The sequence below is a fragment of the Dendropsophus ebraccatus genome, chromosome 2 (assembly GCF_027789765.1).
Source record: "Dendropsophus ebraccatus isolate aDenEbr1 chromosome 2, aDenEbr1.pat, whole genome shotgun sequence".
NCBI lineage: Eukaryota > Metazoa > Chordata > Amphibia > Anura > Hylidae > Dendropsophus > Dendropsophus ebraccatus.
Genome location: NC_091455.1, coordinates 48,508,542 through 48,525,988, shown reverse-complemented (window position 1 = coordinate 48,525,988; position 17,447 = coordinate 48,508,542). Strand labels below are relative to the sequence as shown.

General features: G+C 41.6%; 1 protein-coding gene across 3 annotated transcripts in view; it reads left to right on the top strand.

The window, feature by feature from the left end:
* CPA6 (carboxypeptidase A6) overlaps window positions 1-9,986 on the top strand; it is a 99,634-nt gene extending 89,648 nt beyond the window's left edge. For all 3 annotated transcript variants that reach the window (XM_069959972.1, XM_069959970.1, XM_069959971.1), the window contains 4 exons: window positions 5,532-5,619; window positions 6,501-6,703; window positions 6,860-6,944; window positions 9,723-9,986. In XM_069959972.1, the coding sequence (XP_069816073.1) occupies window positions 5,532-5,619; window positions 6,501-6,703; window positions 6,860-6,944; window positions 9,723-9,910 (564 nt within the window). In that variant the 3' untranslated portion in view covers window positions 9,911-9,986. The remainder of the gene's footprint in view (window positions 1-5,531; window positions 5,620-6,500; window positions 6,704-6,859; window positions 6,945-9,722) is intronic.
* Window positions 9,987-17,447: the final 7,461 nt, after the last annotated feature.

The window sequence follows — 17,447 nt, the reverse complement described above, 5'->3', positions numbered from 1 at the left end:
CATTTCCTTGCCCTCCTTACATGGACATGTGACTACTGCAGGGAACCAATTACTGTAGTCGGTCACCACTGTGGCCAGTGATTGACTGCAGTAGCCGCATGTCCTTGTATACAGTGACCAAGAGGTACAGAGATTAACCACATCATGGTGCTTTCTTGAACAAATTTTAAATGTTGTACATTACAGGTGTGTTATCCTTTAAATGTGCTGTCTACTCAGAACATAGCAGTATATGGATGTCATAGAGGGAGGTGGATAATCAGCTTGAGACCTCTATGTATTAGCCAGATTATAGAGTTGCTGCAATGAACAACTTAATGAATTTGGCAGGCTGCCTACTGAAAATATTATGCACAAGGTAAATGCCAGTGTCCACCAAGGAGCCATGAAACAAGGCTGGTTTTACGAGAGGGGAGGTGGGTCTGCAGAGGGTGTGGAGCCTGATAGTTCTATATACCTCCGTAGAGGGCACCTCATTGTACATGGATCCTATTACAAGTGAAAGTGGATTCTGATAACACAGTTGAGCAATGTGCCACCACTCCCATTTCTAGTGGGTTCAGGCACCACTGGGTCACCATTCTTGGCGACCTTGTAACCCACAGACTTTCAAACTACTCTGTCATTATTGCTTTAAAGAGGTTACCCAGCGCTACAAAAACATGGCCACTTTTTCCCTCTCTTGTCTCCAGATTGGGTGGGGTTTGGAACTCAGTTCCATTGAAGTAAATGGAGCTTAATTGCAAACCACACCTAACCTGGAGACAAGAGAGGGCGAAAAGTGGCCATGTTTTTGTAGCACTGGATAACCCCTTTAATTAAGAGGTCTGGGTTGCCTACAGCTAGCCATTGGGTCAATCTGCATTCACCCAGAGCCTAATTTCCCTACGTATAATATAATATGTACCCTCTCATTACAAATGACCCCCGAACCACTGATAAGAACGGGCCGATCAGCGGGAGCAAGCAAGCGCCGACCTGTCAGGTCAGCGCTCAATTGCTCCTCATTCCCCGATTGCTGACGACACTATTACACGCGCCAAAAGCGAGCAGGTAAGTGCAGGGGGGGCACGGGAGCTGCGGGAGCTTTAGATCGTCCGGGGACCCCATAGGAGATAGCGGCGGTCTTCTGCCACCGCTCCTATTACACGGAATGATGGTAGCAGATCATTGCTATACTGGTCGTTTGTCTTTCAACATGTAAAGACATTTAAAGACAACGATCTGCCAACATCGTGCCTCTTATTACACAAAGTGATTGGCCGTAATGGGCGATAATTGGCCAAATACGGCCTATAATAGCTTCATGTAATAGGGCCTTAAGACAGAGAAGCTGGTAGTGATTGCTACTCTCACTCTCCTACATAGAGTAAAGTACAGTACCTTCATAGTAAGGTAATGTTAGAATTGGAATGACTTTATTGCTTCCATATATAAATACCTTCCAGGTGGTTTGCTGATTAAAGTGAATACTTAGCATGTACAGGGAAGAGATCAAAGGTTGTACATAATAAAAGGAATATAAACGTTTACCCAACCTAGAGCTCTATTCAATCTGGATATAAATAGTAGATAGTAAAATACTAGTGAATGTCTACTACCAGATCCATAGTGGGGAGGGGGCTCTGACATGCAGTTTGACTTTGGTTGTGAGGTGACAATGGGAAATAATACCTTGTCAGCAATGGAAATATGATGTTTATATTTAGCTCTGCGATCTTTTCCTTCATGTATGTATCCATTCAGTAAATGCAATGTGTGCAGACAATTATCACTAATTCATCATAACTGATGTTGTCAGCAGCCAATTAGCAGGTCCCGGGAAATATTACCATCAAGCCTCATTACATCCATGAGCCTGGTCAGGTCCGCTGAAGGGAATTATCACAGACCAGATCTGCTCTATTTTAATTACTGATGTGAATTAGATATTCAGGGGTCTGTCACATGTGCCAAATAGCAAGGACTTTCCTTTTTTTTTTTTTTTTTTTTTTGCTACAGGACCATTTACTACACACCAAAAAAGCAGTAAGCAGAAATCTACCATACAGAGATATAAAGTACATAAAATACTGTAATGGGTATAAGTATTATAATGATAAGGAGTGGGTTCTAGTTGCTAACTATATAGTAGAGATGAGCGAACTGGGTTCGGGTTCGAGTCCATCCGAACCCGAGCGTTTGGCATTTGATTAGCTGGGGCTGATGAAGTTGGATAAAGCTTTAGGCTAAGGGCTAAGGGCTTTATCCAGCAGCCACCGCTAATCAAATGCCGAACGTTCGGGTTCGGATGGACTCGAGCATGCTCGAGGTTTGCTCATCTCTACTATATACCAATAAGAAAACACTGAACCTCAGGATTAGCGCAAAACAATGAACAAACTTTATTATTAAAAGCATATACAGTATATCCAAAGAAATTCATGATATATAAAAAACAATGAACCACGGCTGTAAAGAAATTTTAAAAACAGCAAAAAAGAGAACAGGGGGGCCGCTACAGATGGACCATTGTTAGTGCCACAAGATTATATATAGAGCTAGGTGCTATAAATGACACATACGGAAAGGCCATCTAACAATGCATATGAATATCCTAAAGGCTATGTTCACACAACGTCTTTTAAGTTCCATTTAAAATGATGGCCGTTATTTAGAGTCTAAAATAACGGACGTCATTTAGCTGTCTAGCCTCCCCCGGCTGTTGGTACATTATTATAGTTTGGGGTTACTAATTGGCCTTTGGGTGTATCTTAATTGAAAAGTCCATTGGATTTAATAGTAAAAACGGAGAAAGAACAGTGATAAAAGAAAAACTGTGTGTGAACAACTAATAAAAAGTCTGCTGTTTGCAAAAGACGTCCGAAAATAATGATCATGTTCATTATTTTGACGTCCATTGTAAAAACCGTTATTCAATACATTGTGTGCATTGGAAGTCAGTCTTCTCATTGACTTCAATGTATTGCCATCGCAGTGTTAAATCATGGCAAAAACTGACGTTATTTTAAATATATGAAAATTGGCCACCTTTTCTCTATTTTTGACATTGTGTAAACATAGCCTTACAATAAGGAGTTGGTTCTAGTTGCTAACTATATACCAATAAGCAAACACTGAACCTCAGGATTATCGCAAAACAATGAACAAACTTTATTATTAAAAGCATATGTATCCAAAGAAATTATTGAGATATAAAAAAACAATGAACCACGGCTGTAAAGAAATAAAAAAAAAAAGCAAAAAAGAGAACAGGGGGGCCACTACAGATTGACCATTGTTAGTGCCACAAGATTATATATAGATAGAAAACATGTCACAAATCAATAAGAACTAAGTGCTATAAATGACACATACGGAAAGGCCATCTAACAATGCATGTGAATATCCATAAGAGTGAGGACTATGAAAAAGAAATGGAAAGGAAGTGATAAGTAATATTACCTATGTATGGATAACAGTAATTTCCCCTGGCTGCCCCCACCCCGACACATGTTTTGGCAAAGCCGTTTTCGAGAGGTCCCCTCGGAAAAGGTATCGCCTAAACGTGCTTTTAATAATAAAGTTTGTTCATTGTTTTGTAGAGATGAGCGAACCTCAAACATGCTCGAGTCCATCCAAACCCAAACATTCCGCATTTGATTAGCTGAGGCTGCTGAAGTTGGATAAAGCTCTAAGGTTGTCTGGAAAACATGGATACAGCCAATGACTATATCCATGTTTTCCACATAGCCTTAGGGCTTTATCCAACTTCAGCAGCCACCGCTAATCAAATGCAGAACAATCGGGTTCGGATGGACTCGAGCATGCTCCAGGTTCGCTCATCTCTATTGTTTTGCGATAATTCTGAGGTTCAGTGTGTTCTTATTGGTATATTGGACCATTTACTACACATCAAAACAAAGTTATTTCCTGTTAATTGCAAAAATTCTGTTTTTTTTTTTTTCGCTGAACCACTTATAGAGGCAAATATATGGTGCAGCACATTAGTACTACGGCAGTGTACTGTACAAGCGATTGCATATTCAATTTCATTTGAGAACTGAGGATGTGATTAAAAATAAAAATATATATATAAAATATACATTAAAAAATACATATAAAGGCTGGGTTCACACACAGTATATTTCAGTCAGCAACCTCAACCAGGATTGGATTGAAAAAACAGAAAGGCTCTGTTCACACAATGTTTAAATTGAGTGGATGGCCGCCATATAATGGTAAATAACGGCCATTATTCCAATACAACAGCCGTTGTTTTTAAATACCAGCAAATATTGTCCTTTGAATTGCGGCCACCCACTCAATTTTAACATTGTGTGAACAGAGCCTTTCTGTGTTTTCAATCCACTCCTGGTTTTGGTTGCAGTATGAGGACCACAATACTAACTGATATATACTGTATGTGAACCCAGCCATATACAGTATGTATGCAAAATGCAAAACACAAATAAAAAACAAACAAAACAAAAACGTTTGCGTTCCATGACGTTGGCGGAGCGCAGGTCTTTGAATCACGCCCCTCTGGGCGTGATTACGGCGCTGGAAGCCGCCCAAGACCCGGATAACTACGCCCAGGACCATGACTAGTTCAGCCCACCATGACTACTTGGGGCTGATTAGCATACGGCGCGGGACTTCACAAATGTAAGATTGCGGGGTAATAAAGGAGGGAACGGAGGGGACAGGGGGATGTTTGGGAAGCGTGATGGGTCATGTACCAGCACGTTTCCTTATCAATGGGGGCAATTTCGGAGTGATTGGTTCCCTTTAATAAATCCTTGCTCTTTTGCACTACTGGATGCTGTCAGACAACTTTCTTTCTGGATGTCACAGAGACGCGTCGAAAGTTTTAATCGGAGTGTTCAGATTGTGAAGCCGGCCTAATTATTCCTGCAAGTGAAGGGGCTGTCTGGTTTATTAGACTCATTTTCTCTAAGGGTGAGTTTCCACAGACAGATTATCTGACAGATCATTGAAGCCAAAGCCAGGAACAGACTTTTCAAATCCATTCCTGGCTTTGGCTCCAAAAATCGTTCAGTTAAATCTCTCTGTGTAAACACACCAATAGCCAGTTATGGGATTATGGGCTAATAGAGGGGTCTGCTGTTTTCTCACACACATGGCTGTGTATCACAAGGACTAATGCTTCATACTCCATGGTGTGGAATTAGGCACTTGCTGATAGTTCTCACCTCATGGCTTGGAATCACAGCAGCTAGACACCCTGTCATCTGCTCATTGTCACAACACCTTCCTAATGATATGTTTACATGTAAGGTTTTTTGCTGAGCCATTTTCTATATTTTTAGTTCATTCTTGCACAAATGTATTGACAGTGTCCTGTGAATATAACCAACAGGAATAGACTAGGCCAACCATCCGGGCAAAAGTTTCCCTAGAAATGAAGCTTTACCTGACTTTAGCAAGTTGCATGCAGTTTTTCATGTGGAATGCTAAGGAATATGCTGATTTTCAGTGTTCCAATGAATATTTATGTATGTAAAGTCTTTTCTCACTTGCACATATAGGATCGGTTTTGGAGAAAAACAAGGTCTAAAATGAGATTTAACTGCTATGGAGTAGATGCTAACAGGAACTGGAAAATACATTTTTGCGGTGAGTGTATGTAATGCAAATCTATGGAATGAACCAACACATTAGAGTAAGCAGCAAAACAGTATAGCCCATTGTACGTGAACCAGAGGAACTAATTTTAACCGCTTCATGACCAAGGTCACTGGTGTAAAATAATGCAATGTCCCACCATGATCTCTATTTATCTCTTATCTATTTTTATTGGTATCATATTGGTGTAAAATAAAAATTTTGATAGTTTTTCTTTTTTACCTTTTTTCTAAATATAATTTTAAAAAATCAGCAATCCTGTTTTTTTAACTTTTCATTTACGCTTTTCACCGTGCAGTAAAATTATTGTAACATTTTAATAGGACAATTCAGCACGCTATGAAATGTAATATGTTTATTTATTTATTTATTAATTATTTGTATAATAGGAAAGTGGGTAACAAACCTAATTGTTTTTTTTTGTTTGTTTGTTTTTTACACATTTTGTATTGCATATTTAATATGAAATGCTCTGATTGCATATACTGATGAATGCTGTGCCATAGCATGGCAGTTATCAGTATTATCGGCAATCTGTACATTGATAGAGCAGACTCTATTTACAGAACGCCGATCTGACAGGATGGAGGTAAGTGGCTTACATTGTGGTGTTTAAGGGGGTAATGACAGGCAGCTGTGGGATCACGGCTGCCTGTCATTCCCAGGTCTGGGGACTGTAATGTGTGCAGGGCGGATGGCAATAAAACACACACTTTAAAACCCATTCACAGCCAGGAACGTTTATATACTTTCCTGCTACAAGGGGTGACGTGAAGGGGTTAATGTATGCAACTATATTGCAAGAACAATCTTGCCAACAGGACAGCAAAATTACTGACTGCGTTATTCCAACATGTTTTTTTTTTCCACAGAGGAAGGTGCTTCATTTAATCCATGTGACAGTACTTACTGTGGACCATATCCCGAGTCTGAGCCAGAAGTTAAGGCCGTTGCTCAATTTATCCAGAAAAGGAGAAAATATATTAAAATATACTTATCATTCCATGCTTATGCCCAAATGGTGCTCTACCCCTACTCATACCAGTATGATGCCATTCCCAACTACAAGTGTGTGGTAGGTCATTTTATACTCATAAACAACTTTATCCAAATTTGTAGACGTACACTATTTGCTGTTACTGCTACATAATATTGCAGGTTTTTCTATAATAATGGGTTTGTGCACTATATATAATATACTGTATTGCCTTTTTACTTTATACCTGTACAGGAATCAGCTGCAAATAAAGCTGTCCAGGCCATAAATTCTGCTTATGGGATCCGTTACAGACATGGCCCGGCATCCAGCACTTTATGTGAGTATGTGATGAGAAAACATTGCTCTGCCTTCTCTCGATTTCTTAAGGCCGTAGTGTCACTTTTCTACTGTACTTATCTGTTACTATCTCCAGAATGAAAAGCTTCTGTATAGTAATAAATTGAATGTGTCTGATTTGAGATGTGCAAAGAGAATCCAGCAAATCAAAATTCGCTGTAAATTGGGTCGTCAATTCGCTTCATTCTACAAAGCGAATTCTCACCAATTCGTTAAGGAAAGTCACAAAAAAACAAAATAGCGGCCGCCCATGCTGTCTGGAGCATCACTACGTGGTAGGAAGGGATTAACCATAATTCCTAGCGCCGGTCCAATCAGCTGCAGGCCCCTCTGTGATGTCAAAACAAATTTATAAGGGCCAAAAGCCCAGATCACATCCAGTAAACCTACCACTAAGTAAAACGTAACTTTTAATAACTTTCAAATAGAAATAATAAGTATAAAGTTGTGCTCATTAAAATCACAGAGCTTCCATAACCTTCTACAGTGAATCAACCTATATCTGTATAGTCATAGTAGCTGCAGACTACTGACTACTTCGTAGTATATTACTATCTAACTGGGCTATGAAAGCAATGAATTTAAAATCAACCGCACAGCCCCTCAACTAGTTTCACCCACACATGGGCTTCATCAGGAGGAGGCCTCCTGATGAAGCCCATGTGTGGGTGAAACTAGTTGAGGGGCTGTGCGGTTGATTTTAAATTCATTGCTTTCATAGCCCAGTTAGATAGTAATATACTACGAGGTAGTCAGTAGTCTGCAGCTACTATGACTATACAGATATAGGTTGATTCACTGTAGAAGGTTATGGAAGCTCTGTGATTTTAATGAGCACAACTTTATACTTATTATTTCTATTTGAAAGTTATTAAAAGTTACGTTTTACTTAGTGGTAGGTTTACTGGATGTGATCTGGGCTTTTGGCCCTTATAAATTTGTTTTGGTATTTGAACCATCCAGATTACCTACCTTTAGGGCACTTTATTTTTGGTTTGTTTGATCTCTGTGATGTCAGTAACCCTCCCTCACCCTCTATATAAGGTGGTTCATTTACAGAGGTGGCCAGTCGGCTGTGTGTGAAGGAGAGAGCAGGATGGCAGCAGGCAGTTAGAGCAGAGCAGGGAGAGACTAACAGAGTGATATAGGGACAGAGACAAGAGGAGGGCTGATTGTTTGTTGTAGGTGCCAAGTGTCTGCTGTAGGTGCCAAGTGTCTGCTTTTAATCCAAGATCTGTCCTGTTCTGTCCTGTTCGTCAGGGGATGCAGTTGTTCTCCTAAAAACAACTTTTAATCCTGCAGCGCTGTGTCTAACGGCCGGGGCTTACATTTGTATATGCATTAGGCTGGCACAACCTCTCCGTCCTTCCTCCCCACCCTCCTCATCATTAGGAATGCTCCAGGCAGATTGCTTCCTATTCCTCTTCTGTGTGTATAATGAACATGGGCTGGTTCGTTAATACACCTGTGCAAAGCTCAAACAGCATTCCTCAAATCATTCCTAACAGGGGCGGATTAACTTTACCATAGGCCCCGTGCTTTTCACCAAGCCTGGGCCCCCCCACCCCACTGTAACTATGGCAGCAATAGCCTGCCGTTCATAGAACAGGAAAGATAATGGCATGATGTCCTGATTTGTGCAAAATTGCCATTAAAAAATTTAGATTTTTGCAAATCATGGCAGAAGTGTAGCCAGGAGACAGTACACCACTGAAAGTATAAGTCTTTTTGGATGGTCATGGGCCCCCCCAGGAGCTCAGGGCCCCGGGCTGCCGCCCGTCACACCCCTATTATTATCCACTACTGATTCCTAATGATGAGGAGGGCGGGGAGGAGGGGAGGAGGGAAGGAGAGGTTGTGCCAGCCTAATGCATATACAAATGTAAGCCCCGGCCGTTAGACACAGTGCTGCCGGACTAAAAGTTGTTTTTAAAACAATAACCTGCCGAACGGACCCCAGGAAAGATCTTGGATTAAAAGCAGCTATCTGAAGGTACAAGCGGTTTGGGGGAGTTGGATTGTGGGTACGGAGTCGCTTTAAAAAAAATAAAAAATCAGTAACCAGGTGCAAGTGCATGATAAATTGTTCCTTATGTGTCAATGTACTTGTGGAAATTAGTCTACGAGTGGAACTGGTTGACCTTGTATTCACTATATAACACTTGTTCTGCCTATGATCTTTGGTGCTAGGATTTCAATGTTTCCATTCACTGACAGCCAGCAGAGAAAACAATGAAAAATGAAATCAAAGTACAGTAGAAAAATTGATTAAATGAATTTTTATCGTGATTAATCCTTATTTACGCTCAAGCAGAAGATTTCAAGCTGTGGCTACATGAATAATAATAAGATACCTGACACACTTTACCAGGCTTCTTACTTATGCAAGCAATACCTCATGAGCTCTGAAATAATGAGATACCGGGGCATGAGGAAGCTGAGAGGTCTCTGTAGTACAGGGCGGGAAGTCTTTGTAGCTCCAAACCTGTAAGAAAAGAGGAAAACATGGTACAAGCACTCACCTGGGAATTACGAGTTTTATTGCATGTATTGTTATTTTATGTGCATTAAACAAAAAACAATGACAATGATGTTCCATTCTGCGCCACGGCCTGGATAGGACTTCACACAACTGCTGAGGTGTCTCATTCTCCACTTGTCATTACAGCTGATAACAATAACAAACCCAACAACACTTCACAAACGCTTCTTCACGGATTACTGCTAGTTAATGAATATGTAAATCCTTGTCTTTCAGATTTGAGTTCTGGCAGCTCTATGGACTGGGCCTATAATATTGGCATCCCGTACACATTTGCATTTGAACTTCGAGACACTGGATATTATGGATTTCTTCTACCCGAGGGTCTAATCCGGCCTACTTGTATAGAAACAATGCTAGCGGTTAAGAACATCACCATGCATTTGCTGAGGAAATGTCGTTGAAGAAACAAGAGATATTTTATTGTTTTTTTTTTTTTTTTCACTTGTTGGCTGATTTTAAAGCATGTGGTCCGGGACGCCGCATTACACTATAAATAAGTGTTCATAAAATATTGACAAATATTGTAGTTTTATTTTGAATTTTTGAAATGTTATATTCCCAAAAGTCAATGTTTCAGTTATCCTTACCTACCTTAAAGGGAACCTGTCACCCTAACACCTGGGGCAGAGCCCACCCGACCCCCCGGTAAAGCCCCTGATACTCACCCGCTCCTGCAGGTCCCGCTACAGAAGCTGGTCACACCACGAAGAAATTGACGCCTGATGGTCTGCGCGCTCAATATGCAAATGAAAAGAGATGGTAAGTATTGAAGGCTATAGCAGGGGGTCAGGCAGGCTCTGCCCTGGGTGTCGAGGGGACAGGTTCCCCTTAAGTAAAACACACGCCTCATAGTTAGATAAGTAAGTAAGATCAACAAATCACTGGAATCTGCAAACATTAAAGGGGTACTCCATTAAAAAAAAAAGTATTTAAATTAACTGATCTCAGAAAGTTATAGAGATTTGTAAATTATTTCAATTTAAAAATCTCGTCTTCCAGTACTTATCAGCTGCTGTATATCCTGCAGAATGTGGTGTATTTTTTTCAGTCTGACACTGTGCTCTCTGCTGCCACCTCTGTCCATGTCAGGAACTGTCCAGAGCAGGAGAGGTTTTCTATGGGGATTTGTTGCTGCTCTGGACAGCTCCTGCTTGGACAGAGGTGGCAGCAGAGAGCACTGTGTCAGACTGGAAAGAATACACCACTTCCTGCGGGACATACAGCACCTGGAATTTTTTTAAAAATTACAAATCTTTATAACTTTCTAGTAACAGTTGATTTGAAATTTTTTTTTTCTCCGGAGTACCCCTTTATATCTTCATGGTGGGTAGATCCCACTAGCAGTACTGTATCACAGAACAGATAGGTAGGCAAGTACACATTGCAGACTCCATCACATACTCTTCAGCATCTGTGTCTCTCAGCACAAGACAAGATCCCCCACGAGCTGTCGGAGGAATCAGAACGGAAATGAAGCTGGGAAGATACATAAGATCCAGTGAAGCCAGAAGCCCCCCTGAAGCCACCCCTAACTTAGTGCGATCTTTCAGTGCAACATTTTAATATAACGTGACTAACCACTAACTTTTTACACATTTTTTATGTCAAAGGTGTTTGCTGCATTCAAGTGGTTGAAGCTTTTTTCTAAAAGTTGGTAATCCCTTTAATACTAAAATATCAATGAGTTGCATAGAGACATGCTCTCTTTAGAGGGGTAATCCAATGGTAGAAAAACATGGCAGTTTTTTCCACAGGTCGTGTTTACACTACAGAGTTCTCGCGGATAACATCCTGCTACTCGCCCCCACGCACTTCTGCTTAACTCTCCCCCTGTGCCATAGACTCCATTCTATGCTTGGGCAGATTCCACCTACCGGACAGCGGAATCTGCCCGAGCATAGAATGCAATCTATGGCACAGGCAGAGAGTCAAGCAGGGTGAGCGTCAAAATCAGCGGGATGTTATCCGCGAGAACTCTGTACTGTGAACGCACCCAGAGACAGCACCACTCTTGTCTCCAGTTCAGGTGAGCCCCATTCACTTCAATGGAACTGAATTGCAAAACCTACACCCAAACTGGAAAACAATGAAAAAGTAACTAAATTAAGATACTACAATACAATACAAATAAAAGCAGGGACATGGCAAACCAACATCTTTAGGCTGACCACCTGCAGTGTAAAGAGTTGCCCTGCCTACTGGGGTCAATTGCGCAGCTAACATGTCAGCAAAACCTTCAGAGGATACAGATGAAGAAGCCTCAGAAGTTTAAGACATTCCACAAGAAAGGTTGTGGCTGGTTGTCTCCAGCATATGAGATTTTATACTATTACGATTGATGATGACCTGCTATACACGTCTCTGTATTCTTAAAATAAAAATAAAAATGATAATAGAAACCATTACTGGGGACATTAGCTAATATGTATTCAGGCTCATATAGGTGAAACAAACCAATTTAGGGTAAAGGCTCTTTCACACAACCCTAAAAAGGCTCATTCAGCCGAAAGTCTGTGTAAAAGTGACAGCAATCGGGTGATGAGAGGGAACATGCAAACCTTACTGTGTGAACAGGGGATGTGTGGCCGATAGCAATGTATTTAAATGGCTGCCAAACATTGTAATGATTGTTAATGTGGTCTGGCGATGTGATTAGTTGTGCCTTGTAAAGTCACTGCAAACAAGCGCTGATCTCACTGAATGGCACTTGATTGTGACCACGCAAGACCTTTTAGTGAAAAAGAACCTTACAGGCCCTATTACATGGCACAATATTAAAGCGACTCTGTACTTACAATCTGACCACCCCAAACCGCTTGTACCTTCGGATAGCTGCTTTTAATTCAAGATCTGTCCTGGGGTCCGTTCGGCAGGGGATGCAGTTATTGTCCTAAAAAACAACTTTTACATTTGCAGCCCTGTGTCAAATTGGCGTGGCCTAGAGTATCTAAGCCCTAGGATTTCGACACCCCTCCGTCCCTCCTTCCATCATTAGGAATGCCCCTAGAACAATTTATTCTATTCATCACCTATGTGAACACTTCACATGAGCTGGATCGTTAAGCCACCTGTGCAGTGTTCAGACAAGTGATGAATGGGAAAATTCCTGCCCAGGGGCATTCCAAATGATAAAGAGGGCAGGAGGAAGGGCGTCGCAATCCTAGGGCATGCATACTCTAGGCCACGCCAATTTGACACAGAGCTGCAAGTTTAAAAGTTGTTGTTTAAGACAATAACTGCATCACCTGCTGAACGGACCCCAGAAAAGATTTTGGATTAAAAGCAGCTGACGGTACAAGCAGTTTGGGGGTGGCAGATTGTGGGTGCAGAGTCGCTTTAAGGAAGAAGCAACTTGTCAGTTCAGCACTTGCTTCCTCCTTGTTCCCTATGCTATTACATGAACAGACAGTGAGCAAGAGGAGTCACAGGGAGCTGTGGGAGGGGCTGCCCAGGTGATGCTTGAGGTCGGTGGTGGTCTGCTGCCGCCGCTCCTGTGGCTCAGTGCAATGTCACTTTCATGATCAGGCCGTTTCAACGTGTTGAAAGACCAATATCAGCCGACATGCACAATGTCAGCTGATTGTAGTCTTTTAACATGTGCTATTATACCAAACAGTTATTGTCCGTAACCACCTGTAACCGGCCAAGTACAGCCGATAATTCTTTGATGTAATAGGGCCTTTAGTCTACCATATGCCCCCAGGACAGGCACTATAGCAAGAGGAGAGGTAACGTGTGACACAATGAGCTATCTTAGAAGGTGCTTCATCAAGTATTTATATGCAGATTCCCAAACAATTTCATTTTTGCAACATTTGGAGATGGTACCAATTTGCAGTCCCTGTGCAATCCCTATCCCTAAGTCCTGTTCTCAAGAACGGCATGCCAGTGCTGGATATGGTGGTGGGGCTGAATTAGGGATGAATATAAGAGGAAAAAATAGACCTAGCATATGGGGAGAATATACAAATATACAAAAGTCAATTTTTGGGATGCCTGCACGCAAAGGTAGGCGCCCAATACTCCAACTGAAGATAATGAAAAGTAATGAAAAGCCCTGTCTGTTCCATGGAAAAAATTAAACCGAAAGTGACACTTTAAGTGACACTTTCCTGATATGTTTTATACCTGACACTGTCCACCATTTGTGTAGCCCGTCTTTGGACCTGTTCCATTTTATCAATATCCTTTTTGTAGGTGAGGTCTCCAGAACTGGACACATTATTCCAGAAGTGATGTCACCAGAGCTCTATACAGCGGGATCATAATCTCCCTCTTCCTACTTGTTATACCTCTAGCTATACAGATCTACATACGATTTTCTTGCCCTATGACACATAATAAATATACAGCATGTGTACCAGTAATCAGGGTGTATCTATGTTTTTCAGGACTCCCTAGGGCTGCATCTAACTTCCTCAGCCGCCGCTAAGCGATCAGATGTGAGCATGCTGGAGTTGCGCTCATCTCTATTAGTGTAGTATCTTCGGGTCTCTTCCTATAATCATAAGGTAGAATAAACTGATTCTTTCTATGATGAAAAAACCTTGGACAGATCAGCGCAGAGCTCAGAAAGTTCCCAATAGTTTTCTGTTTTTTTACGCCTCTTTTGTACTTTGTTGGCGCATAAAACTCGAGCATTGTTCTACATTTGAGGATCATTATGTGAAGTAGATAAGAAAATAATACAGGACAATTACAATTCACAGATGTTCTCTGTCTTGCAGGCTTCCATGGTAACTGAACTGTGAATAATATCATCTAATACTGTAGTGTAACTATGAGTAATATTCTAAAGAGCACATCCAGACTGTGTAAGCATTACATATCACTGCTCTATGGCAAGAGGCGGGAAACAAAGGATTTGGGCCACAATGTCGCCTTAGGTAACCGGATCAGTTTTATTAATATCACTGAACGCGTCCTAGGGCTTCTCCATCCACTTCATCATGTACAGTCACAGTCTCCGGAGTTCAGGTTAACACACTAAGTAGTCCTAACTTATATTACACCTCTGTATATGATTTTTTTTTTTAACAGGGATAAAGGAGTTATGCCAAGATGACAGGAGAGTTGAAGCCATAAGTTTCCATACACTTAGAATATCTACTTTGTATATCTTTACAAGCAGATAATTTCATTTGTATTTCGAAAAGCTATTTCCCAGTAATTGAAACACATTACAAAGTTATATAACTTTGTAATATGCTTCAGTCACCTATCTGCCCCCCTTCCCTATATTTGCCCCCCCCCCCCCCCCCCCCCCACACACACACACACACAACCACCACCAGGAAGTGAAGTAAACTCATTCTTACCTAATGACTGTTGACCCCAGGCTGTTCTGTGGCAGCCATTTTGTGACAATGACATCATCAAGTCTAAGCCCTGTTAGGCCAGCCTCCCTTTGTCAGATGACTCAAGTTGCTCAGCTCTGATTGGCTAAGAAAGATGTAAGCCATCTAACAGTTTTACAGAGTCAGTTAGATATCACAGGAGACAAAGTTCATCATGGGAAACCCCAAACCAGGAAGTGAAGAAAAAATAAAGCCACCAACTGGAGCTTCAGGGACCTGCAAACAGCGAGAAATTCAAACGGAGACAGACTCAGGAGGGATGGTAAATGTAAAAACTATGTTTATGATTGATTGTTGTTTTTATCAGCGCCGGAGTACCCCTTTAACCCTTAGACGACCCAGGGCGTATAGTTACGCCATGGAAGTCTGTCCCCAGACGACCCAGGGCGTAACTGTACGCCCTGGGTGTTATTCCCGCTATGAAGCGCGCTCCGGAGCGGAGCGCGCTTCATAGGAGGTGGGGGCCGGCTGCAGTGAGCAGCCGGGACCTCACCGGCAATGACACGCTGCAGCGATCGCGCTGCCGCGTGTCATTAACCCCTTAAACGCCGCGATCGCGGCGCGACCGCGGCGTTTAAGTGTAAGTGACAGGGGGAGTCCCCTGTCACTTACCGATCGGGACCCCCGCAGTGTGACTGCGGGGGTCCCGATCGGTAAAACGGACTGCAGGAGGTCTCTCACCTGCCTCCATGCGGTCCGATCGGCGCTCTGGTCACTGAGCCTGCACAGGCAGGCTCAATGAGCAGAGCGCCGATAACACTGATCAATGCTATGCCTATGGCATAGCATTCATCAGTGTAGAAATCAAAGTATTGTATGTAAAAGTCCCCCAAAGGGACTTCAAAAGTGTAAAAAAAAAAAAGTTAAAAACACCAACACACTACCCCAAAACCCCTCCCCCAATAAAAGTTGAAATCACCCCCCTATCCTATTATATAAATAAAACATATAAAAATAAATAAATAGATAAACATATAATATACCGTAGCGTGCGTAATTGTCCGATCTATTAAAATATAACAAGTGTCATTGCGAACGGTAAACGGCGTACACGAAAAGAGGGGAAAAAGTGCGCGGATTACCGATTTTATGTTACATTATATATATAAAAAAATTAATAAAAAGTGATCAAAACGTCCGATCTTCACAAATATGGTATTAATAAAAACTAGAGATCATGGCGGAAAAAATGACACCCCATACAGCCCCATAGGTGAAAAAATAAAACCGTTATAAGCGTCACAATAGTCCCATTTTATTTATAATTAATTGCCAAAAAAAAGGATTTCATTAAAAAATACATATATAACATTAGAGAATCTGTGTAACCTGCATATGGTTGTGTTCGGACTGACCTATAGAATAATTGTATCATGTCGCTGTTACCATATAGTGCATAACGTAGACACAGGAACCCCCCAAACGTTACCATATTGCATTCTTTTTTGCGATTTCACCAATTTATATCTTCATAAATAATATATTTGGAATTCCATCATACATGTTATGGTAAAATGAATGACGCCATTACAAAGTACAACTATTCCTGTAACAAATAAGCCCTTACATGGCCTGTAGATAAAAAACTGAAAGTGCTAGAGCTCTTAGAAGGGGAGGAGGGAAAAACGGAAACACTAAGATCAAAATTTGCGCGGTCCACTGGGTCATTTTGGGCCTGGTCCTCAAAGGGTTAAGCCCTTGGAAATATACGCCGCACATGTACAGCATGGCTACCTGGGCTCTATGGATGTGTACCATATGCTTTAAAAAAAAACAAAAAAAAACAGTGACAGAACAGCGCCTGCCAGGTGACTGATCAGCACCCCGCAATTACACTGCACTCATTAGCCAAGAAGGGGGCGTGGCATGACACAGAGGAGGTGTGGCCTCCTCTCACACCTGATTTACAATGACTTTGAATGTGTTAACCAACTCCTGAGTGTCAGTCATAGATTTACCGGATGTACTGAGAATTCTGCCCCCCTCAATAAATCCAGAATGGAACATGAGGACAGGGCTTTAGCTAAAGGCTGTATTAGGTGGCCAGACACATCGGGTTAGCTTGGAAAATTCTAGAAAATTAAGTAATGGTTTTATAAGCTTCTGATAGGCTAAATTACATCACATGAGATAGAGGTGACCAGTGGCAGGATTTTAAGGCCTACTTGCCACTTTGCTTCAAGAATAAGAATCATGGTCCTCCAACAGTCAGGTACTGTACATCCCTGGGAACAGGTCTCAACCAATTCATTATGTTAAATGAAACATTTAAAGGGGTACTTCAGCAAACATATATATACATTTTAAGTCAACTGGTGGCAGACATTTGTAATTTACTTCTAATTAAAAAAAAAAAAATCCCCAGTCTTCCAGTACTTCTCAGCTGCTGTATGTCCTGCAGGAAGTGGTGTATTCTTTCCAGTCTGGAAAGCAGGAGAGATTTTCTATGGGGATTTGCTACTGCTCTGGACAGTTCCTTACACAGACAAAGGTGGCAGCAGAGAGCACTGTGTCAGACTGAAAAAAATACAGCACATTCTGCAGGGCATACAGCAGCTGATAAGTAGTGGAGGGTACAGGA